Source organism: Agelaius phoeniceus, chromosome 7 (assembly GCF_051311805.1).
Source record: "Agelaius phoeniceus isolate bAgePho1 chromosome 7, bAgePho1.hap1, whole genome shotgun sequence".
Lineage (NCBI taxonomy): Eukaryota > Metazoa > Chordata > Aves > Passeriformes > Icteridae > Agelaius > Agelaius phoeniceus.
This window is the reverse complement of record NC_135271.1, coordinates 44,363,095-44,384,426: the sequence shown is the minus strand read 5'-3', so window position 1 is coordinate 44,384,426 and position 21,332 is coordinate 44,363,095. Positions and strand designations below refer to the sequence as shown.

General features: G+C 40.7%; 1 protein-coding gene across 9 annotated transcripts in view; it reads right to left on the bottom strand.

The window, feature by feature from the left end:
- Window positions 1-19,563, bottom strand: part of CCNT2 (cyclin T2) — a 25,876-nt gene extending 6,313 nt beyond the window's left edge. For 2 of the 9 annotated variants that reach the window (XM_077181727.1, XM_077181728.1), the window contains exons 1-9: window positions 19,307-19,547; window positions 18,516-18,597; window positions 11,986-12,114; window positions 11,427-11,487; window positions 10,283-10,345; window positions 4,028-4,073; window positions 2,580-2,743; window positions 772-842; window positions 1-546 (exon numbers count right to left, since the gene is read on the bottom strand). The exon at window positions 1-546 is cut by the window's left edge and continues 592 nt beyond it. In XM_077181727.1, the coding sequence (XP_077037842.1) occupies window positions 1-546; window positions 772-842; window positions 2,580-2,743; window positions 4,028-4,073; window positions 10,283-10,345; window positions 11,427-11,487; window positions 11,986-12,114; window positions 18,516-18,597; window positions 19,307-19,506 (1,362 nt within the window). In that variant the 5' untranslated portion in view covers window positions 19,507-19,547. Of the gene's footprint in view, window positions 547-771; window positions 843-2,579; window positions 2,744-3,712; window positions 4,074-4,807; window positions 6,167-6,898; window positions 9,016-10,259; window positions 10,346-11,426; window positions 11,488-11,985; window positions 12,115-18,515; window positions 18,598-19,306 lie in introns of those variants that run through there. The other 7 variants (XM_077181725.1, XM_077181726.1, XM_077181732.1 and 4 more) reach the window with 7 other exon arrangements.
- Window positions 19,564-21,332: the final 1,769 nt, after the last annotated feature.

Genomic DNA, 21,332 nt, shown 5'->3' with positions numbered 1-21,332 from the left:
TTTGCGCTTCTCTCTGTATTTATCCAAAGACATTTTCTGAGGAATTATTACAGGAGCAGGAACTTGTCCATGGTGCTTGTTTGCTGACTTATGAGAATATTCTTGTTTGACAGTAGAATGCTCAGCAAGTTTGTCAGGTCTGTGGTGTACTCCGGAGTGCAACTGCACGGACGTCCCTGCTTGGAAGTTCATGTTGTACTGACTAGCAGGCAGTGTCTCCTGCTTCTGAGAGTACATTTGCTCTGTCCTTGCTTGTTCTTGGTGCTGAGGCCATTCCTGGTGTGATGCCAAACTGTATGAGGTACCTGGCATTCCTGTAGCTAATATTGCCAAATTTTCAGGTGCATGACTGTCTGGAACAGAAATACTTCCTGAGGTCAGAGGTACTGGTGCAGGAAACGATGTCGATGGTTTTTGGAAACTTGTGTTTGCAGCTACACCAGTAACTGTATCCACCAAAATGGAATTCTGGACCAAAGATGAACCAAGAAGGGAGTTCTCAGATACCTGTCCATCACCTTTAGGTTTCTTAGCTGCCTGATTAGCCTAAGCAAAAAAGAAAGAAGTGAGAAAACACAGCTTAGAATACTTATAGAGTCCATCTGAATTTAGCCCAGAGATGAGAATAAAAGCTGACACAAGGTTTCACCACCTCCTAACCCAGACACAGGAAGAAAGAGCAAGTACAGCATAACTAAACTTTTTCCCCTGGTTCATAATTCTCCTAGCAGTTCATCTCTGCTTGCTAGACTCTACAGGAAAGTTTCTTACCCGCCAATTTCTAATTCTCTTGAGCCTGCTAGGTGTTTTCTCCAGTATTTGCAGAAACTCATGAGTTAACTCTGAATAAGAAAAAGAAAAGCAATTTTTACATCTGATTCTGTTATAAACAGGTAAAACTTAGTCTAAGGTTGTACAGCTTTTGCAGTAGATACTACAGTCTGTGCATGAGCTGAATTAAAATTTTAATAAATTGTTAGGCAAGTGTGGAACAGAAAAGTGGGACAGACTTCTGACAACTACACACATTCTGAAAAACAGGTTTACCTATAATATTTTGTTTTTACTCTTGCACAACCTGGATTTGTTAGACCAAAAGCTACAGAAACAACAGTTTCTAAAATAATATATTTGCCATTCAGCCTGTACATACTCTATATGGAGTTAAGTTTCCTTGAAAGTATAAATTTCTAAGTCACTGTTTCAGTCATTCCATCAAACTTCAGGAACAACCAGTATCAGCTCTGTACAAACCACAGCCATCAGACCCTTGGAAGGACTCTGTCTTAAATAACAACTTTGAAATAATTTGTGTTCAAGGTGGAGTAGCTGGCTGTGTTAATAAAACAAAGTTCCTTACAATTAGTATGCCCACAGGGAAATACACATCTCCATGCTTATCAGCTGCAAATAAAAATACTTTTCACTGAGACTTGATTCTAGTCATAAGCCAAAAATAACTGGGTACAGTCAGAATTTGAATGCAAAAATACATCTTTTACAGGTCTAGAAGAACTGGCTTCTCCAGAATTCCACAAGTAAGTTATAACCTAAGCTGCTCCCAAGTGCACAACTACCTCAGCTCTTTGGTCTACCCGGGTCTGTTAAACACCCCAGCTCCATAAATGCCTGAAGGATTAAGTGATGTTCACAAGGAGCTCACAGCATTCCCCTGGGGGATTTTACAAATCCAAACAATGCATGTTTACCAAAGCCACAAACCCACAGCCAGGCAGGAAGGCAGCAGGGTGGTGGTTGAACTGCAGCTACAGCTTGAAGAAGCCCAGTAAGACAGAGATGTTTGCACCTGCACTTTGATGAAGCTCACTCAGGTTCTGTGCTTCACATGACATCTACTCAATTTCTCACTTTCTAACCCTCCCTCCCCAGAGTGCTGTTAAAAAAGAACAGCTCAGCAGCTCAGGAAAGCAGCAGGCACAGAGAGCCAGTGCTGGGCCATCTGAAGCCTGGAGAGCTCCACCACTACTGTGAAACAAACCTTTCACTCCAGGACCAACAAAGTCCAACACACACATCTGCAAGCCCCAGGAGCTCCCACCTCCTCTACAGCAGCACATCTGGCCCTCAAATTCAGACTCCACCATAGTAAATACTAACTTGAAAGACAGCAAACTTATAGGTGTAGGGTGTTCTAGACATATGCTTTCTTCTTACCAGAGTCTGAGATCCCACAAGCTACACCAAACTGTTAACACAGAACTGCCTTCATAAACATGGCAATTTTATGTCCAGTCACTGAAACAACACTGAGGTTCCTGAAACAATCAGGACTGCATGAATGTGCACTGCCAGATTTCCATCTCTGTCTTAGTTCTGAAAAGCTTTTAAAAGCAGGATTCTATCCTCCACCTGCAAAATGTATGTGGACACCCCACCCAACAGCCAAACCAAGTTTGTCTTCTGAAGTTCTCCCCACTCCTACATCTTTCTTTCACTGAAGATACAGCACATGAAGTCAGTGAGACTTAATTTCAGCTGAATGCTCTCACTACATAGTATGCTCCATCCTTACATGAATAAACCCTTGAATTTCAAAGTGAGACAGGAGCATGACTTACCATCTAGTAGTTCTAGAGTAACTGAGGGATCTACATATTCCCACCAGTGTTTTCCATCAGTTGATACTGGAATCTCCCAGTTGGACCACTTGCAGGCCAAGTGAATGCACACACATGCTATCACTGTGGGCTTGTACTGAAGACAGAATGTGGTAAGGTGAAGGCTGTTGCACACATTTCGTAATGAGGAACCAAAGGAAATCAAACATGTAAAACAGAAAACCCAAACAAATCAACCATTAACATACAGAATGAGATAGCTTGTCAACAGCAATTAAACATTTTGTTGAATAAGTTCATAAGATACCTACTGCCCTAAGAAAACAAAGGGCTGGGCATTTATCTGGTAGAAAAGTTTAATTTGATTTTGCTATCAGAAGCTTGAAGAACGGTAAATAAATTTACCAATTATTCTACTGTACTTAAGTACCAAAAAGGGCAGTATAATATGGTGAATTAAAATTCTGCAGTATAATGCACAGAGCTAATTGTGCAGTCTCTGAATGAGACAATCAGAAGGTCCCCAGCAGCCAGGTGAGTTATTTGTGGGCTTTGCTTTCACCAGGCCTGGATCTGTGACATTTGTGATGCTGTCTTCAGCTTCCAGCACCACAAACACATTGGTTCACTTTCTCTGCTTTAGCATAACTTCTCTTAACAGCTGCTGAAGTACAGAATTTTGTCCATCAAGGAACCACAAGGAGTTATTTATTTATTTAGAACAGTTCTAATAACCAGCAGATACTGTTTAAAAACTCTATCTACACATAATGTAATTCTCTTAAATAAAGGTTAAAGTAGTTTTGCAAGAGGCAAATTGAAGTAATCAAGGCTAAAGTCTGCCCTCTAATTCTTTCTATGACAGGCTATGTCTACAAAACACCCACTTGGCATCCTAGGACTATAAATTTATCTAGTACTTAAGTTTTAAAACTATAAATTAAGATTAAAGAGCTGTTTCTAAAAGAAATAACATTGGGCTAGTACTAGTCTATCTAAAAAGAAAGATCAGCTAGTTGAAAATATCTTAGGCCCACTAGAATTTTATAAGTTAAGACTGAATCAATATATTTAAAGTTAAGAGAAAACTGCCATTAACTACAAGTGTAAACTAAAAATAGTTTTGTACTTACCAAGATGCTCGGATTTCTAGGTTAAGTTTATCTCTTTGTAATCTTTAGCTGCTATTCAGGCTACCAATTTTAGACTTATGCACTCACAATCGAGAAAAAGTCATCAGAAAGCACCACTACACTTCTCATTGTGCATTTAAGCCCTTTGTGCCATCAGGCCCTTGTCCAATACACCGCACTGCAGGCGGGGAGGTACCACCACTGGAGGTGGCCCAGTCCCCCACTGCAACAAGGGTAAGACACATCAGGGGGCCCTGCAGTAAAGGAAGCTATAGTGTGCTACAACAGTGCAACAAAGAGGTTCAGGATAACAACCTGTTGGTAGCCATGAAATAGGATGTCTGTGCCAAATCCTTGCTTGCTGTAAGAAAAGAAAAACAAAAGAGATTAAAGAACTGCACTAATTTGTCAAGTTCATTTCAAAATTCAAGCAGTTTTACCTTCCAAAAATCACTGCTGGGTATTTTTAAAGTACTGATCTGGCTTTAGCTAACTAGCCTTTAAAATAATCTTTTCTGAGACACAGAAGACTGAGACACACTCAGTGGGGGAGCTGGACCTGTCATTCCCTCAGAGCCCCTCCCTCCCCCTGCACAGCCCACAGCACAGTTCCCTCCAACAGCTGCCAGGTGAGCACTCTCCTCTGGGAAGCTCTGCTTCCCCACCCTCACCTGCAGGGATCCCTGCTTGGAGCTGGGAGTGCAGCAGGCACTCAGGCCCGGCCAATTCACAGCACAGTGCTCCATCTGCTCTTAGAGGGGCACCCTCCCACCTCCCCAGAGACAGCCACACCTCTCTCCCAAGGCCCTGTAACACAGCCAGCCCCCAAGCCACGTGGGAAAAAAATTCAGTTTTTTGCTCCTTCTAATTAAGAGCACTGTAGTCATAACATTTTGTTCCATATTTGTTAAATCTATGGCAAGGCTTCGATAGGAAACAGACAAATTCATTTGAGTTAGTCGGAAAAAAATACCGAAACAAACCACAGGACTGCAACATGCCAGGAATGAAAAACTGACTTGGGCTGTTACAGCCACAGAGTGCTGGCCCCTAGAGTGACACCCCAATGCTCCTCACTCAGGTAAGAGAACTTACTGTAACATGCATTTAATGGAATAGCTGGGCACAAGGGGTTTAACCGCAGATTGAATGCAGCCTTCATTGAATTCTTACTTTGACACTATCACTTGAAATCAGTGCTACCTGCAGAGAGCGTAGTGTTGAATTTTATGTCAAAGGGAATACTGGTAAACTTTTATTTTAATAATATTTCTAGAAAGTTTGAGAAATGCTACAGTGGCTTTTAAATTTAGTTTGTAAAAAGCATCTTAAAATGTGATTTAACTCAACTTCTAATAATTGCCAAGGAATAAAATTCAGATTTGTCTTTATGCTACACAGCCAGGAAGTGCCATAATCTAAGAAGAATGTGGAAGTTGCAAGGTAACAGGATCTGTTCTACACACAAATTCTACTAATCCATAATAATCAGAAGGTGAACTGACAATGTGTTATGCCATAATATTTAGTTTGCACGCTGTAGTGGTAATTGCATGCCAAAAAAACCAAGGAGTTCAACCTCTTCCTCCCATCTAAAAAGAAGGTGGAATCACCAAAAGAAAAAAAAAAAAGAAAAAGTAAAATTAACAAATAGAAATACACAATGGTTGAATGGTTGAATAAGACTAAAATTGATGTCTTGCTCTTCATTTTTCATCAAAGAAATACCTTCAAGGATTTATATATTCTGTAAAGTTACATGTTTGAATTAAGGGAGCAAGACCAAGAAGCATTTCTACTCTCACTGAAATGTCCCTTCTGGACAAGGAAGAAAAGCAGATGCCAGAAAACTTCTATTTAACATCAGCTTGAAAGATGAGTAAATCATAACACATACCTGGAAGAAAAGAATCACATCTTGAAACACACACTTAAGCCTCAATCAAAAATTACTGTGCTAAATACCTTACCTAGACTAAAAGCAGTATGATTCTGTTTCAATTTGTTTACAGCTAAATAATAATCATTGCCAAAACCAGCAAGAAACTTCAGCTCACAACTAAAGCCTTTGATAACACAAGGCTCAACTGAAAATATCCGTCCCAAACTCTTCTATGTAGGGCAGCTTTGGTTTAGCAGAATCCATCAATGAAATTAAATTTAATGAATTTTGGTTCCTATATTTTGGTGGTTTATTTCCATTATAGTAGTGGAAAGTGCATCTCCAAAATTTAAATCATCTTGAAGCAGGGGCTAGAACAAGCCAGCAGAGCTGCTCTTATAACTCCCAAGCCGCAGGACCGATGGCTACGACACCAGCCATGAACGACCAGTTTTAGATTTTAGCACTCAGGAGTGATTTCAAACATCCATCCTGTCTCACTGCTGCAGAAGCAGCCATAAAACAGGGATTAGTGAAATAGTCATCAATATTTTGAAACAGGACTTGCTGTCTGACACACCTTCCGAGAGGCTGTCTCCAAGGAATTGCCAACTGGAAACCAAAAAGCTTTTTATTTGGCATAGCCACACAATTCACTGCTTGCAGTTCCAAGATACCTGAGTCTTTTCTTCAACACAGCTTATCTTGGATCTTGGGATGCTCATGAAAACGTGACTGCCAAGTGCCCATTAGGAGCTGGTAACTGGCTATGCCTGGCCCCTGACAACGTGTGAGCATTCCCCAGAAAGGAGATTGCAGAAAAGCCACTCAGCATCAGAAGAGAGAAGCTTGCTGAAGTCCTTCTGGCAAAAGCAAAAAGCCCCAGGCTCTGAACAGAGGGATGCTGGAAGGTGCCTGTTGTATCTGGAAAGGGCTGGAGGAGGCCATGGTGTTGGCATTCAGGTCTGAGCAGTCCTGGTGGCTTTAATTCTTGGAAGTATTTAAAACTTGGAAACAGGCCCACAAAAACCTGAGGTCAAAGTTCAGAATGGGAAGGCCGCCTGTAGCAAGTGCTGGAGTGCAGCTGGTGTTTCACATCTTTCCACACCACTAAGATTCAAATTTTCCTCATGAGAATACCCTCTGAAAAAGCTGAGGCATTTTCACCTTGTCTTCTGCTGATTTTGTCTTTCTCAGGCTGATTTAAGCAATGGCATTTGCACACAGATACTATGGGATATTTGAAGGATTTGACAGTGCAATTTTCAGAACAGATTAGTAAGGATCATGGGTGTTCGAGATACCTGATAACCTGCAGAGTAGCGAGAACAATCCTAGAAATCCTTGAGATCTCATCTTCAGTTCCAAAAGGTTGTGTTCCAGCACAGAGAAAGGAGTGACTGAAGACTTCCCAAGATGGAGATGAGGATACAGATTCCAAGTTTCACCAGAAGCAGGCTGAGAACAGACTGATTTTGCACCAGTGTAAGAGGACCATGACACAATCTTGGCACCAGGGCAGTTCCACTGCTGATCACTCAGCTAGTGTTGAAGGCAGCAAGGGCCAAAACCAGAACAGTTTTTGGTATTTTGGTGGGGTTGTTTTTCCCCTTTTCTTTTTTCCTTTCTTCTCTTCACTACTGGAGCATTCTTGGAATGGACACTGAAGCTTGCTGACTGGCCCTCACATATTCACTGCCTTCAGATTCCTTGGACCTGTGGGATCCTAAGGAATGATGGTTCTGTCTCCTCTTCTCAGTCTCTTGACACTGAGGAAGAATGGTGCAGAAAAAATACTAAGCCCACACCATTTTCCTTGTCTGCTATACTGACCAAACTGCAAAGATGGAACAATTTCATTAACCCATGAGTCTCTGAATGCTAGAAGGAGTCACTAGGTATTGTATGCCTGAACATCATGAATCATTATCTATGCATCCAGTCACCCCTTCTCTGCAATGATCTGTGTTGTCTAGTAACACCTTCAAAAAGGCTTTTCATTTTAGAGAAGAATTCATTTTTTCTTTAGTTGTATGTTGAAGCAATTATATTTATTTGCACCAACTCCCACTTACTAGTTCATCTTCAGCTTCCAGCAATTGGTTCTGGTGTGCCACTGCCAGACTAGACAGTCTTCTGACAAAGGACTTGGTTGAGTTTTTTGAGCATCATCAACACAACCTGGGTTTTTAATTTTTCATTTTGTTTTTAAAGGGGATAGCTTACAACTTAATAACAGGTAACAGTGACTGCATAAAACAAATTACCCTGGATGCAAGACAGCAAAAAGTGATGGAGAGAATCAGCCATCCTCTGAGGCACTGCAGTTCAGTCAGCCAAAGGGCCCTTTCCCACCACCTGACAATGCAGGGCACAAACCCTAAGCCAAATCCTGAAGCACACTTGCAGATCTCAGCTAACATTGCTGCTTCTTTTTTGATACTCAGTCAGACATGACATTCCTCCCTTCCTCCTCTCTCAAACATGCAGTTGGAAGTTTTAATCATAACAGGCTTGGGTAAGTTAATCATCTTTATTCAAAAAAGGTATCTCTGCCTTCTGAAATGGTATTTTTTTGTCCAAGATGATGATCCAGAACTGGATGAAGTAACCTTGGATTTCTTTAACTTCTCAGTCAATCCCTTTGGTACTAAAGGTTTAACACTGAAAAATCTTAAGTATATTTTAAAAGCTTCAGGACTCAGATATCTGAGTGTTGCATCTACTGACCTTGAAAACCCACACTGTCCAATAAATAAATGTTCAGGGACAGAAAACTAAACTGCTACCACTGTGTCTTTGAAGATAATCACAGTGCCCATGGGCCCATCTCCCTGTCCTCTCAACAATCAAACCAACGTTCCATGGCACTTATTCTGTCCTTGCCTGACTTGCATGCATGACTTCAAATCTCATGCCTGATGTTTTAAATGAATTAATTCGTTTCCTTTTTCTTATTTTAATATGAGGTACTCAAATCTCATGTTTACAGTCTACACCACTCCTAGGGACATGTTCCCAAGGATTCCATCCACACACACACTATGGAGCACACCTCCTCCACTGAGCAGGTTTTTGAACATCAGAGACATTACATTCATGTGCACCAGTCCTTGAGCTACATGGATTTTCAGCCCTCACTGAAGTCTTCAGATTTCAAGTCTTAGTATCAGTTTAGACTTCTAAGTATTTAATTCTTCTGACATTAAATACTAGTTTAAAGATGTCAAATTAAAAAATTCACAGTATCTTCAAAGTATGAATCTTGTCAGTACAAAAAATTAGCTTACAAAACACAAAGAGAAAGGCTGAACTGCCTTAGAGTGGTATCTACCCTTGAAAGGAAATCCAGTTTGTGTAGCAGTGTGCCAGTGTGTGATACACACTGATGTGGAAATCCTGAGGCAACACAACATTCCCCCACCCCTCCCCACAGCCCCAGACACCAAACAGAAGCACAGGGGTTCCCCAAGAGAGTCAAACGTGCCCACATTTGCAGTGACCAACAGCTAAGAAAAGCCAAAACAAAACCCTACAGGGCAGCTGGTGCAGACTACTGAGACTTCAGGTGCAACTGGACTCGTGCACCAAGTCACAACCAAATCTGGGCAGAAAGCAGAGAATCCTTATCTTACAGCAAGCAGAGCAATAAAACTACTTTATATGCAAGTAAGTTACAGCACCAGCCCTACTCAGTGTCCAAAGACACTCACCAGGAAGCTACAGCAAATAAGAGAAACCCTTCCTTAAAAGAACACCATTAATTCCAGAGTTACTACAAACCAAATCTAGTTAACAGGGTCAGGCTGTACCTAAATTTTATATATTTTATAAAGGGAAAAGAAAAAACACCAAAAACTTAGAAGCACTTATGCATTTCTCACTGCAAAACCAGCTAATGATTAGAGACTAACAACCATGGTCTAATAATTTCAAAACACTTTTTACTTAAGAAACATAATTAAAATGAAAAGCTTATTTTAGATGCTTTTACAACTGAAACCTAATTTTTTTCATCCTACATCTTATAAGAGGGTGTTTTAATCTTTTTTTAAAGCTCCAAAAGAAACCAATTCAAGAATTAAAGAAGATGTGCCAAAATGCCACCAAAAAGATAGAGAACAAAACAGGTTTCTAGCCAGTCACATGAATGAGCTGCAGACAAGTTACAGGATATGTTTAACTAAAGGTTTGGGGTTTTGTGCAACCATCCAAAGCAAGTAAGGACACACTGCCACAGAAAAACAATTAGTCACACCTATTTGCATGTGCCAGCAGACTTGCTATGCACTCTCTATCCCTCAGTCCATTACCTGAAAAGATTTGCTAAGACAAAAAGCTGGCATTAGCCATCAATGGGTAAAACTACTTCAGAGTGAAAATCATCAGCTCAGAACCACACTATGGATCTGGCCAATCACTTTGCAACTGCTGCTGGCATTCCAGAACATGTGGAACAGGTACTATTAAAAACAAAGCTATAAGAAAACAAAAAAAAAAAAAAAGAAGGACAAAAGACTGGACTCTGTGACTCTCTAAAGGTAAATATCAAACCTTTAATAATTAATTTTAAACATACTCTTTGGATAACATAGTTGGTGAAAAATCATGTTAGACAAATAACATTACTTTCAAATTTTACAAGAAAGGTAAAAAAGGACTTACAGAAGTGGTTAAAAGTCACTGACCTCTCACTAACTGTGTACATTTCACAACATCTGTGTGTGGATGTTCAATGGTAATCTCAAAACCTGAGGAGTTACAAATACATTTTAGAATTATACATTTGCATCTGTAAAATAAAAAGCAAACCCCTTATGTTTCCCCACAGATCTAAAAGATTTGCTGAACTTTTGCACTGCAGAATAAGTAACACTATTTAAGTGCCTTTTATTCTTTACCTTTTCATACTTTTGAATGGCATATGGTAAAGCGACTTTGAAATCCATTACTAAAACATTTCTCCAGTAATCTCAAACCCTGTACACTTGTAACCTGGGAAATTACTATATTTTTAAAGCTGAATATATCTGAACAATTTCTAGCAAGTTAGTATGTCAGTAAAAACTGTACTGCAAACACAGTGGTGTGCATGTATACTTTTATTAATTGATATCTAGCACTTAAACATGTTGCATGTATGAAATTAGAAATTAAATCAGTTTGTAGATCAGTGACTTAAGAAACCCTTCTTGATTTATGACACTGTTTTAAGAACTAGGTCACTACTGTGAGCTATTTTTTTTAACAATACCCCAAGTGGTATTTAAGAATATCTGAGCAAGTCAGCGTTCTCAAGCCTCTGGCTGTAATTGTCTCTGTGGTATTTTAGTCAGAAGAGTGTCTTGACAGAACATTCCACTTCAAATTTTGGAATCATCTGAATCCATTAAATGGCTACTCTACAACTTGTTTTCTTCAGAGTCAGCACCTGCTGAATTACATAATGTTCTTCTATGGGAAGGCAGAACAGGGAAGAGCACTGGGTACAAAGCTCTTTCCAACTGCTCCAGGACAGGCACAGCCAGCCTACTACACCATGCTACCTTATGGGAAGAAATGCCAATGGAATTACTACTCAGAGTAAAATCTATTTGGAAGTCTACACATTTCTACCTCAAACTGTCAGAAACATCTCTTTCACAAGGACAGACACACCTTTCTTCTCCCCAGTGAACACAGCAGAGCTGCTAACACAAAACTAAATTCAGGAGTTATACAGGAAAACAGTTAAATTCTAGTGTACCAACAGCACATCAAAATCCAGTTATTTGGGTCCCACTAGCTCTTTGTGGCAAGCTGGCTGCACAGGAGGTATTTAGAAAGACATACCTAAAGTTTGAAGCATTATTGTTTCAAGTATAACCAGCTCCTGGGCTTGTTGAAGGTATGCCTGAAACAAACAAGCAGACAGGTGAAGACACAAAATCAGAACTTCACTCCCACACTGCCTCTGTGGCACAGCAACACAGGACACAGCACCAGTCCCAGGCCAGTGAGCACTGCCAACTCCCAACACTTCACACTGGGGTTACTTTCTTCCCCCAGTACACACACTGCTGCAAATTCAGCTCCACCTGCCTGCCTTTCACAAGATTAACTTAGTCTGGATCTCAGACAATCTATTCCAGCAAAGCATTTTTGGGAGGTCAGGTGGGTGCTGTAAGAATTTCAAGATGGAGCAATCTCTTCATGTTTCATAACAAATAAGTGAGTCTTTAAGAAACTGCATTAAGTAATAGACTTAAATGGTACCAAAAAATGTAAAAAATACAAAGGCTTTTCTTCCTAGGCTGCAGAGAGCAATATTCCAGCAAGACAATGTAACAAATCATTAGGTGAAATGACATCTTTCAAACCATGTATCTTTGAAACCATAACTTCCACCTACATCACTCTTTGTATCCAGCTGTGGCTCTTGAGGATGAAGACAGGCATTTGCTACTTTAATAACATGTTCAAGTTTCCGTGGCTGTTCTTCCACTTTTGCAGCCAAAAACAATGCCGTGGGAGACATTATCTGAAGAAGAAAAACATGTGTATTTTTTAACTTTTTACAAGCAGGACTTGAATTTTTATGGAGTCTAAACTAGCACAGAAAAGGTTTAAGAAGTTGGATTTGTGGCTTTTTTTTTTTTCCAGTTTTGAAGTCATGCAAGGCAACGAAAATATAACTAGTCATGTTTTATTTTGTAACTGATGCAATCCTCTCAGCAGCACAGGGAAGGAGTAGCATAATGTTAAATTACATTTGTGAGTAAAATGTCTGAGGTCAAACTAATTCTAGTTCAACATAAAATATTTTGGCCCAGAAGACTTAGTCACAGTAGAACAGGCTGTTTCAAGTTAAATATACCTCATGAGAAAGTTCATCCAATTTCTTGCACAGAGCGAGTCACTACACCATCTTTTCAGTAAAACAGCTGATCACAAGTTCTGGTAGCATTTAATTCTCCCAAAGAGTGAGAAACTTTGCAGAGAACTTTAATAAAAACAGCTTGTTATATAAACATAGGCTCTACAAGTACAGGAAACTTTATATATACACACATATATTCTTAGCAACTTTACTATATGCCCAGCAGTATCTGGAGAACAAAGTGTAAGGATTTGTAAAACACCAGTTCTACCCAATGTCAGTAAAGAGCACACATTACATTTAAAGATGAAAATGTATATCAAACTCTAGGTGTCACAGGGTGGCAGTTCAGTATCACCTAAGAGGTAGCTGTGAAGTAGGATTTTGGTGCCTGCTGTCAGCTACAGTGACTGATGTGTGCAGGCAGAACACAGCAAACCACCAACCACTGATGAATTAGGTTCTCTTTGCATGCAAAAGCTGCCCATGTTAACCAGGAATTAAAATGGTACTAGAAATCATCTAGACATAGCTGATTAAAATGATTAAAATGAAGCCAGTATAAAGCATTTATTCAGAGACTGAAATAGCTCCTTGCTGAGTATTTCATTAATGCATGGTGCGAGTATTGGATTTCTCATTCAATGTCCAAATGGAACTAGGCTAAATAGGAGGCATAGCTCCCCTAAAGTCAGATTTGCTTTTTTTGCCAGTAAACAGCCCCTTTTTATGCCAAAATGAAACATTTGGTATAAAAATTTACACTATATGCAAAACTGCAACAAACTAATTAAACATTTAAGGGATTAAATTTCAGAAGCGTTCAAATGTACTGAGAGTAGTTTTTTGCATCCTTAAATCACTTTGAAATGTCTGCTTGGATCTTAAGTAAAACTTTAAAGTTGGCAGACTTGAAAATTGACACCCTGGTAAGGCAAAAACCTTTGATGAGTAGAAGTGTGCCATGAGAAATCTAGTAAAAATCTCAGTCTATAAAAACCAACCACCCAAAACAAGTCACAGGGAGCAAATTCTTTTACAAGGGAGACAAGAACCCCTGTTTTCTTTTTAAGAATCTTGTAACCTAAGCCTGATGAACAAATGAAATAAAAACCCAAGGTGAAGTGTTGCTGAACAAGGCCATATTAGCACTGTCATTTAATACTTCTGATGATTCTGTAGAAGTTTCTATCCCCATTGCTTGAAGTAATGATTTAAAATTCTGGAAGGAATTTCCTTTGCCAAGGACATAGTACTTGAAATGTGTCTCACACTGGGAGGTAAAACTTTTAAACAGTAAATATGATGGAAACACTTTCTGGAGTTCAGAAAGTGAGAGTATCAACAGCTCTGAAGTGGCAGAAAATGCACAAGATGTCAGGCAGCACACACAGGCATAAACCAACACACACATGTCATCTAAAGGTATTTTACAGAACTCAATTTTCAACAACTGCCATGGCTGAAAACATTTCCATTTCACAGAGGCATTATTTGAACCAAGTCACCAATGACCAGATAATTAAATCATCAGCAAATTCTAATACAGTGTTGCTCTGTGTCTGACTGCACCAAAGTTCTACTTCTTTCCAAAAAAGCACCATCAGGCTGACTCAGGATCTCTTCTGATTTACTGAAGCAGATCAGATCTGGCCAAGAAGTCTCCACACAATTCCTATCTCCAAGACTTCACACAAAACACAGCTCTGGAGGCTGATTAAGTCAAGCTGATTAATTGTCATAGAACTCTGGTTCATCAGAAATCTATGTGCAGCCCAATTAACTATTTCCTTCCAAAAGAAGTGTTGGCTTCTGGCCAAAGAATTTCAGGTCTTTATCCTATCTAGGACAAGGGTTCTCACTCCCAGTTTAGAGTAGGCCACTATTTTTAGCTGCCTTGGTATTGATTCAGAAAAATAGACATCCTAATAAAATTCCAGACTTGGCACAAATGTAGTCTTCAGTGAACACACCCTGCTAAGTGTATAACTGGCAAAGTTACTCAAATGCTTTCATTCATTTCCAATTACCAAAAATGGCAAAAAACCCAAGCAAAGTAGAACAAAAAAAGCAAAATTAAAGAAACACACTTGACAAAGCAATAGTGTATTTCCTATATATAAATATCTTAATTTGATATCAATCAAAATAACTTAGAGTAATTATATACTATGCACCCCAAATAGTCTTTGAGAAATCTTCAGAACACATGTGATATATGACATTAAATCCCACTTTATAACTAGCCATGTCCCACAGAAATAGAAAAAATCCCCAAAACATAAAAGCCTTGTTTACACAACCTAAAAGCATTATACAGCAAGTTTCACTGGGAACTGTGGTACAAGCCCTTTTTCACTTAAAAGTACAAGGCAGTGTAATGACACAGGCACTCAGGAAAATCTCAGAACACATCAGCAGCATGCATGTAGTTTCCTGAGATCCCCCTCTCCCTTCCAATGCCAATATTAGTTTGTTTTTAGACTGATCCAGTTTAGCCTAAGACATTAAGTGCTTACAGTCTGTGAGAGGGTTTTCAAGTTTGAACACAAAGAGCTGTGAGGAATTTTTTTTATTATAACCAGGAGCTCACATTGCGTAAAAGTAGCAAATATGTTAAATTGCACTATTAAAACCAGAACTGAAGTACCCAAAACAGCCTCACTACAGCTTGAAGCGTATTATGAAAGTTTCAAAACTTTGCAAAACTGCAAAGTCAACTGTTTAATACTGTGCTTTGGACAGGGCACAAGGAAGGGAATGCAGAGGACTGGAAACAAAACAGCCTCCACACAACTCACCTACCTTGCACTTGAAGGAAAACAACTCCTGATGCAGCCTTCTTGAGGCTCTTCACTAAGCTCCACTGTATGGCACAAAAATCCCTTGACATCATCAAGACTATTTTCAACTGGTTGGCTGGTGCTCCACATGGCATTTCTAAGGATTATATTTAAAAACTACAGCTCCCATTTGGATGCCTTACCTCTCATTGCCAGCATAGGAAGGATTTTCCCCCCCTTTCTGTTCTTCAAATCACAGTGTACTGAAGAGTAAGCATCCAAAAGAACTATTTGCTATATAACACTGTAACACAACAAGTACTACAGAAGCAGTATTTGCAGAAGAATTTTAATTTTGAAGATATTTTAAAGTATAATAGTGAGGCTAGTACTGCTTATAAAAAGCCAGCAAGCACCCTCCCCATCCCAATATTAGCACAGACTAACTTTATACTCAGCAACCCAAAGTTCCTATGCCCTGGTCAGCAATGTAGAAAGAAAGATTTGTGCTGAGGAGATCCACAGTAGCTCCTGTCATTTGCACAGCCAGGGAAATTAGCAGTCAGGGCATCCAATTCTGCTTCCCAGAACTGGTAAAGCAAATTTCCGTCCTCACTGGGGCACAGCAACCTTGCAAGGACTTTGCCTGCCTCGACTGCCACATCCAAACCTCAATACTTTCTTCTTTGTACCTAAATGCAAATACTCAGTAGGTAACCCAGAGCAACTCAAAAGTGTCTTGCTAGCTCACAGTAACTTCACAAAAAAGGGGATATTTGGCCAATAAGCAGTACATATAATCCATTCCCAATGAACCAAGACTACATTAACTGGTACATGCCACCCCTGAGGCTCTACAGATTGAAGATACTGTTGGGAATTCTGTTCCCTGTTTGAGATGACTCAAACTCCTGAAAGCCTGTAAAACTATTTAGCAGTAACTTATACTGAAGAAAAAGGCCATAAAATTAAGACAACAATCCCTGTTTGTTAACAATGAAGTGCATGTCACAGACATGACCTACATGTGTATTTGTGTAACTTGGCAGGTATACATGATGATAAATGTGCAAGTGCTTATTACCAGCCTAAAAACATTCATCTACCAATAAAATATAACAAGTCAACACAGGCCACATTTTTTTCAGCTGAAAATCATAAGGCATTCTGACTAATGGCCATCTAATTTTCTAGCCCCAGCATTCAGATTCCTTTCTGCCATGGATAAACAGCACCACGTGCACACAACAAAGAAATATAAGAGAAATACTGCACAAGTCTTACCTTTGAGACTGCCAGTACCTTACTATTCCTTTCCAGGGTTACTTTCTTCTTGCAGAGATGAATACTGTTACATTTTTTAGCTTGCCAAGTACTCTGAAGAGTTGATATTAAGTATTTATTAGAGTTCTAGGCTTCTGCTTTCTCTACAGAGGACCTAATGGATGGTTTGGGAGTATTTTAAAAGTGACTCCACTCACTGAGACCCTGTTTGCCCTACAGAATTGTAAAAAGAAAATGCTCTTGCCCATCAGGACATATAGAAAGCCACTCTCTGGCCTTATGTTCATTAAGAATTACAAAAAGGAGTTCAGCAAGAATCAGTACTGCTGAGGTACAACCTGCAGCTCACTTGCCTTTAACTTTGAACATTATTACCTGAGAATTAATTAAACAGTACACTTCCCTGCCCTCTAATAGCTGCAGTTTCCATGGCAGTCTGCCCTTACATAGCTTACTTGGGAATTTTAACATTCATAATTCAACTTAAGCCATAGATTTCATATAAAGAGCACTGCACATTCAAACACTACTGCACTGCCAGTTCCAAGTGACTGTCATTCACCAGCATCCAGTGAAAACCCAAACACAGCAGCCAAAGCTCTTTGCTGCCTAAATCTAGCCCAGATTACCAGCTGACAGTGCAAGCAGCACTCCAGCAGGTGATATAACAGGTATGTGGGTCTATTTATAAACACAGCAGCTCCACACTGAGCCATCTCTCCACTCCAAGCAGCTCTAGTTTATCAAGCCCACAAGCCATTCAAGAGTCCCAGAAAACTTCGGATGCCTCACCAGCTCCAGGTTACTACTACATGGGCAGAACAGCAGCAGGAGGGGAGAAAGAGGAACTTGCATGGATGAACACTGCAGTTCTGGCTGCTGGAAATTTCAGTTTAGCTCAGATTTTGCATGAAAAGTAATTATATACACTTCTAAAATGTACCCACAAATGAGTATGTACTTCCAGCTAAAGAGGCACCAAACAAGATGCCCATTAGCTCAGCCAACAATAATGAACAAATTCATTCATTCAGGAAGAAGAGTTGGCTGTCCTTGTACCCCCCTGTGTACCTGCCCCAACTGCACACAGTGCAAGGTTTGCAGGAATCTACCCCTTGGCAGGTGAAGGTCTCCTCTGACCTAGACCTAACATCTGTCAGCTTCAATCTGTTTTGTCATTAGAAGATCTAAGAAAACTCATCCTTAACATTTAAACCACCATCACTATTAACTGTTCTTCCTAAAAACAAACGAACCCCAAGAACACCCAGACTATTATATTATTATTATTATTTTTCCACCTATTGCATACAGCATTGGACATTGAAAAAAAAAAAGCCTGACATTCCCAAGTTGTTATCTCCAGTTCCATACCTGTTACAATATTCCTCAATAACAGCTAGCATTTTTACTGGAAAATTCTGTTCTTAACAACACATTCTGTATTCAGAGTAAACATATCCAGGTTATTAGACAAAACAAGATTTACCTCAACACATGTAAAATTTTTTCTTATCTAATATGACTTACCACTCAAGATTAGACTAGCTAAAATAATTCACACTGCTTCAGGAACAGCTACATAATCCATATGGATATACACACATAACCACATTTTCATTGTCAGACACACCATGCCAGAACTTCCACTGACTTCACCAAGAAAAATGTGTGTTCCTACACATTAGCCTTTCAAACTTCAGCACATAAACACAAGCCACATTTGAAACATCTAAATGTATTCTTCACACATCTGAAATGTGCTTGATGGTGTCTATTTATTTTTATTTTGATGGCAAAAGATAAAATCTAATTGCTACTAGTTAAAGTAATCCAAAGTTGAAAACAAGTATCATTATTGCTTCTAAACCATTGGTAAGAAGCTAGAATTCTAAAAACAAATCACACTTCACACTCCTGCGTGTAACACTTCTCAGTCAGAACTGCCAAAATTATGGGCATGCTATAACCAAATATCAAATCAATCATACTTACATTTCGATTAAATTTTGTGAAGGAATGATGCATATAAAACCTGTGCATGTAAACAATTGCAGTATTTATGGTAAGCTGAGATCTGGAAGATTAAATGAAGGAAACACTAACATATTAAGAAAATTGTCGACAAGAACTGAAAGCGATGCGCTTTCCATATCAATGACTGCTCGCAACATATTGTCTTCAGCCGAAAATGGATTAGGGACGTGACACTTCAGAACTTAACTGATATTAACACGTATCGTTCCCATCTGTTCCGCAGACCATGTGGAGATTCCTACGCCAGGCTCCCCACAGTCACCCACGGAATGAGAACTCCTCAATGGGCGACACACACTGAAACACTCAAGTGCTTTTGTTTTGTTCCAGTTCAACTATTTCAGTCAGGGATTTGAGGGTTTGGCCTTGCTCTGATCGATTTTTTTTTTCCTTTAAAAAAATCACATTAAAGAACGGCTAAGGAGGAGCTGCCCGTTTCGGGTAAAACAGCAACTCGGGTTTACTCCAGAGCAGCCCCAAGGAGCAGCTCCGGCCGGCAGCGCGGCTGTGAGGGCAGGTGGGAAGCCGCGTCCCCGAGCGCCGACAAAGAGCGCGGCGCGGGGGCTTCGCCAGGCTCCTCCTCCCATTCTGTGCCTCCAGGCCACGGCTCCGTCCCGCGGGAGCGCCGGCCGGGGCTGCGGACCACCGGCAAGGCTCCCGGGGACGGCTCCCACGCCAGGAAAAAGGTCTCCCGCCGCCCCTCCACGCGCGGCCCCCGCCGCCCCTCACGCCCGTCCGCGCTCGGATACACGTTGAGGCGCTGGCCCATGTCTTGGATGAGGTTGGCCGCCTGCTGCCGGTACGAGAGCTCCTTGTCGGCCTCCACGCCGCAGCGCCGCGAGGGCGTGTTCTCCAGCTGCTCGCGGCTGAAGAACCAGCGCGACGCGGCCGAGGAGCCGCCGCCGCCCCGCGCTGCGGACCCCGCGGAGCCCGCGCCCGCCGCCGCCATGACACCTCCTCCTCCTCCGGCGCCTCCTCCCGCCGCCTCCATCGCGGCTCTCGCGAGAGCTCCCGGGCCCGCGCGCGCCCTCCGCCATAGAGTCTCGCGGCGGGGCGGCCGCGCGCCGGGCGGGGTCACGTGGGCTGCAAGGGCTGAGGGAGCGGCCATGGCGGGCGCGGCGTGAGGGCCGTCCGGGGATGCAGGCGTGGAGTCATGGAGCCGTCTGTGCCATCCAGTCCGCCCGTCAGCCCAGCACCGCCACTGTAACCCCGCCTAACCAGTGAACCCCATCGCCCCGTGCCCGCGTGTAACAGCTTGAACACCTCCTGGGATGCTGACTCCACCACCTCCCCGTAATGCCTATCCCATTGCCTGAATGCCCCATAACTGCGTATCTATTTCATACGATACTTCAAATATCTAATTTTAGTCTAAGCATAACCTTTATGCTTAATAAAGTGAAAAACAGATAAAAATGTTTGAAGCAAGGGTTCCTTTTCTAATGCAAGCTAATCACAGAACAGCGTACTTGGAGGAGGACATGGAAAGGGAGAAAGGAAGGAAAGATTTGGAACGCACAACTAGTTCCTAGAAAATTCCTGTCTGCTGGCAATATCAGCTTGTGAACACTTGAGAAATGTACAAGAAAATGATGAATTATTAGTACGAATTGTGTCATTGGAGGTGAGCAGCTCCAGCATGTCAGTGATGCTCCTGCAGCGTGCGGGTTGTTCTCACTCCGTGCTCAGGGATGGAATTTCAGCCGTGGTTTGAGTTTATGGATTCAAGGTTCAAAGGGTGCAAAAAGGTATTTAAAGTTCTGATCACCGCACATGAAAATGAGAGCTCTGCTCATGTGAGTGCATGCCACTGCCAATCTGCAGTGGTTTTGTTCACCTGCAGTTACATCACAATGAGCTCTTTTACAACTTCAGTGCCAGTTTTATACACGCAGTTGTAGTCTTAGAACCAGACCTGACAGAATGCTGATGAAATATATACAGATGTATACTGCAGCACAGGCATGAATTACTTCCCTGATCTTCCCAAATATATCTTCTTTAAGATCCTGTAAATTTAACCTCAAAGAATTCTCATGTAATTAGCTGATCTTGGACTTCATATTTGTGTGTCTGTTACAATCAAGGTGCAATATTTTACCTCATTGTTTAAATCACTGTGTAAAGCTCATGGAATTTGGGTGTTCAACTTCGATTCTTTATTCCTGCAGTAATTGGTGGAAGATTATTAAGAATGTTCTCATCTGGCTGCAATTAGAATTTTACATTAGCTTCGTTAATGAAATGAAAAGATGAAGGGAAGATTATATATATATATCCCTGTCTTAAAAATCGTAACATAGCAAGAATAGGTAGAATATCATTAAATAATGACAGTGCATAATGAATATGATTTATGCAGGGTATGCACATTAATTAACTCCCATGCAGGATACTGCAATCACCCATTTAGTCACAGGTTAAAGTAATTAAATACAGTTCTTGCTATTGGAGAGGTTCCAGACCTTGGTCCCCAAAGATGTGACATTGCATTTTCATTAACTGGTTTCATTCATAAAAAATTGAAGAATTAATCCAATTAAAATATATTGGAGGAATCACAATGTATTTTCCTCTTAAATCCATTTAAACATCTGTGAGAATCATGTATACTGAAGCGAAATATGAGAATGAAATTGTCTTTTGACTTTGAAATTTAATTAAAACAATCTGGTTGAAAAATCATACGTGCTGAAAACTCAATGCCTGCATGTGGATATTTAAATAAAAAAGGTCAACAGAAGTCTTGCAAACCTGAGGACAATAATGTTCTTA